The 2,500-nt window shown below is 47.1% G+C and overlaps 1 protein-coding gene across 1 annotated transcript in view; it reads left to right on the top strand.

Moving 5' to 3' along the window:
* Positions 1-2,500, top strand: part of LOC134449561 (intermembrane lipid transfer protein VPS13B-like) — a 646,790-nt gene that overhangs the window by 342,469 nt on the left and 301,821 nt on the right. Inside the window, exon 25 of the mRNA XM_063199569.1 lies at positions 1,159-1,392. Coding sequence (XP_063055639.1) covers positions 1,159-1,392 — 234 coding nt within the window. The remainder of the gene's footprint in view (positions 1-1,158; positions 1,393-2,500) is intronic.

Raw genomic sequence — 2,500 nt, 5'->3', positions numbered from 1 at the left:
TGTGTGTGTGTGTGTGTGTGTGTGTGTGTGTGTGTGTGTGTGTGTGTGTGTGTGTGTGTGTGTGTGTGTGTGTGTGTGTGTGTGTGTGTGTGTGTGTGTGTGTGTGTGTGTGTGTGTGTGTGTGTGTGTGTGTGTGTGTGTGTGTGTGTGTGAGTGATGAGGTGTGTGTCCTGGGCCTAATGTTTCCTGAGTGAGCTGCGTCTTAACAAGGCACGGTATTACATGTCCATAAACCTGCCAGGCCTAATCAGCCCTAATCACCACTGAGGCCCACACCACATTCTAACCCTGCTTCATAACACACACACACACACACACACACACACACACACACACACACACACACACACACACACACACACACACACACACACACACACACACACCGGACCTACACACAACCACATACACAAAAAACACAAAGAAATGCATTTCATGAGCTTGTCTCCTATTACTCCCTCACCCAGGATATCCCAGTTAGGCAAAGCTTACCGTGTCTTATCAGAACCACCAGAATTTATTTTTACAATTTATTGGGTCATTTTTCGATCATTATTTTCCTTTCCATTGTTCCCCTCTCTCTGCGTTTCATCTGCATGTGTTTCTCTCTGCAGCTTAACAAAATGTGGATTTCATTTGGACCAGGCCTGTGTTTCAGTCACGGATGACCGTTTATTATCGATTTGCGTAAAATATCCGTAATTGTAGTCGTGCTTTTTATAAAGCCTCGCAATCACGGCCACTATGCTATTGCACTGGGGACTATTTGGGTGTGGAGGATGGAAGGCAGAGAACATCAGAGTCCATAGAATAGGATGTGGAATTCAAAGAATTTTATAATGCTGTAGAACACATTATTTGATACAATGCCCGGAAACATCTGAAACTGCTCAAAGTTAATTTCCCCCCTCTTTCTCTCCCTTTGCCTTTTCCTCTCTGTCTTTCTACCTCTTTCTTTCTCCATTTCTCTTTCTTTCTCTTTCTCTACCGCTATCTCTGCATTTCCATCTCCCTGTCTTTCTCTCTTTTTGTCTTGCTCTCCTTCACTCTCCCTCTCCCTCCCCCTCACTCTCCTCCCTCCTCTCCCTTCTCCTTAACCTTCCCTCTCTCTATGTCTTTCTCCACCTCCATCCCTCCCTATTTCTCTCCATCTCTCAGATTCAGTTGCTGTATGACTTGTTCCTGAGTTGGAGCTCCACCTGGTCTCGTCTGCAGAGGAGGGGTATCCTCCGCCAGACCTCCAGCTTCCCTCCGGACGCCCCCTCCTCTGCCGCCGCGGCCGCTGCCACCGGTGGTGCTGGCCCCTCCTCCCCCGTGCCCAGCAGCGCGGGCACCATGCCCCCCGACACCAGCACCTGCAGCCCCTCCGCTGACTTCTGCTCCCCCACCGAGGTCAGATCACACCCACCACACGCACACGCACACGCACACGCACACGCACACGCACACGCACACGCACACGCACACACACACACACACACACACACACACACACACACACACACACACACACACACACACACACACACACACACACTATCACTTGCAGGTTTGAATCCCACCCTACCACTGGCTACCTCACTCCATGGCTGAGGTGCCCTTGTAACCCTTGTAACCTCATACTGCTTTAGGAAATGTAACCAACGTAATACTATACTCAACAACAACTGTAAGTCACATTGGATAAAAATGTCAGCTAAGTGTAATGTAATGTAATGTAATGCAATGCAATGTAATGGAAATGTAATGCTATGCTATGGCTGGCTGTCAGTTCACTTTCACAACTGTGCGCAAGTAATCTCACTATAGTGCAGTACAGTAATCTCACTGGAGTGCAATGCAGTAATCTCACTGGACTGCAATGCAGTAATCTCACTGGAGTGCAATGCAGTAATCTCACTGGAGTGCAATGCAGTAATCTCACTGGAGTGCAATGCAGTAATCTCACTGGAGTGCAATGCAGTACAGTGTATAGAGCACAAATATAGTATAGTAGTAAATTGTACTCACTCCAGCAGCACACACTGAATTTGGAACACTACAGAGAAGATTAGCATCAAATTGCCAGAAGAATTTAAAGTGGTAAGGTAATATATCGTCCAGTGATCTGCCCATTTAGCAATCCAACAGTAGTTTTAGCCGCAGATTTTAAAGATTTTGACTTTTACACGAATACCTGGTTATTTATAGTCCCAATAGTTTTGCGCTGTGAAAAGCATTTATTATAACGGCCGTGGTTGCCAGAGTAATGAAATAGCTTTGGCTGATAGGCTGGTTTCCTTTGAGGTGTTCAGAACACACACACACACACACACACACACACACACACACACACACACACACACACACACACACACACACACACACACACACACACACACACACACACACACACACACACACACACACACACACACACACACAAACCCCCAAAAACCAATCAGAGCATACAGTATAGGGAGCGTGTTGAACTCCTCGCCTGATGGTTCTTGGCCCGTGG

Source organism: Engraulis encrasicolus, chromosome 5, assembly GCF_034702125.1.
Source record: "Engraulis encrasicolus isolate BLACKSEA-1 chromosome 5, IST_EnEncr_1.0, whole genome shotgun sequence".
NCBI classification, from domain to species: domain Eukaryota; kingdom Metazoa; phylum Chordata; class Actinopteri; order Clupeiformes; family Engraulidae; genus Engraulis; species Engraulis encrasicolus.
The sequence above is the reverse complement of the archived record's forward strand: the minus strand, read 5'-3'. Positions and strand labels throughout refer to the sequence as shown.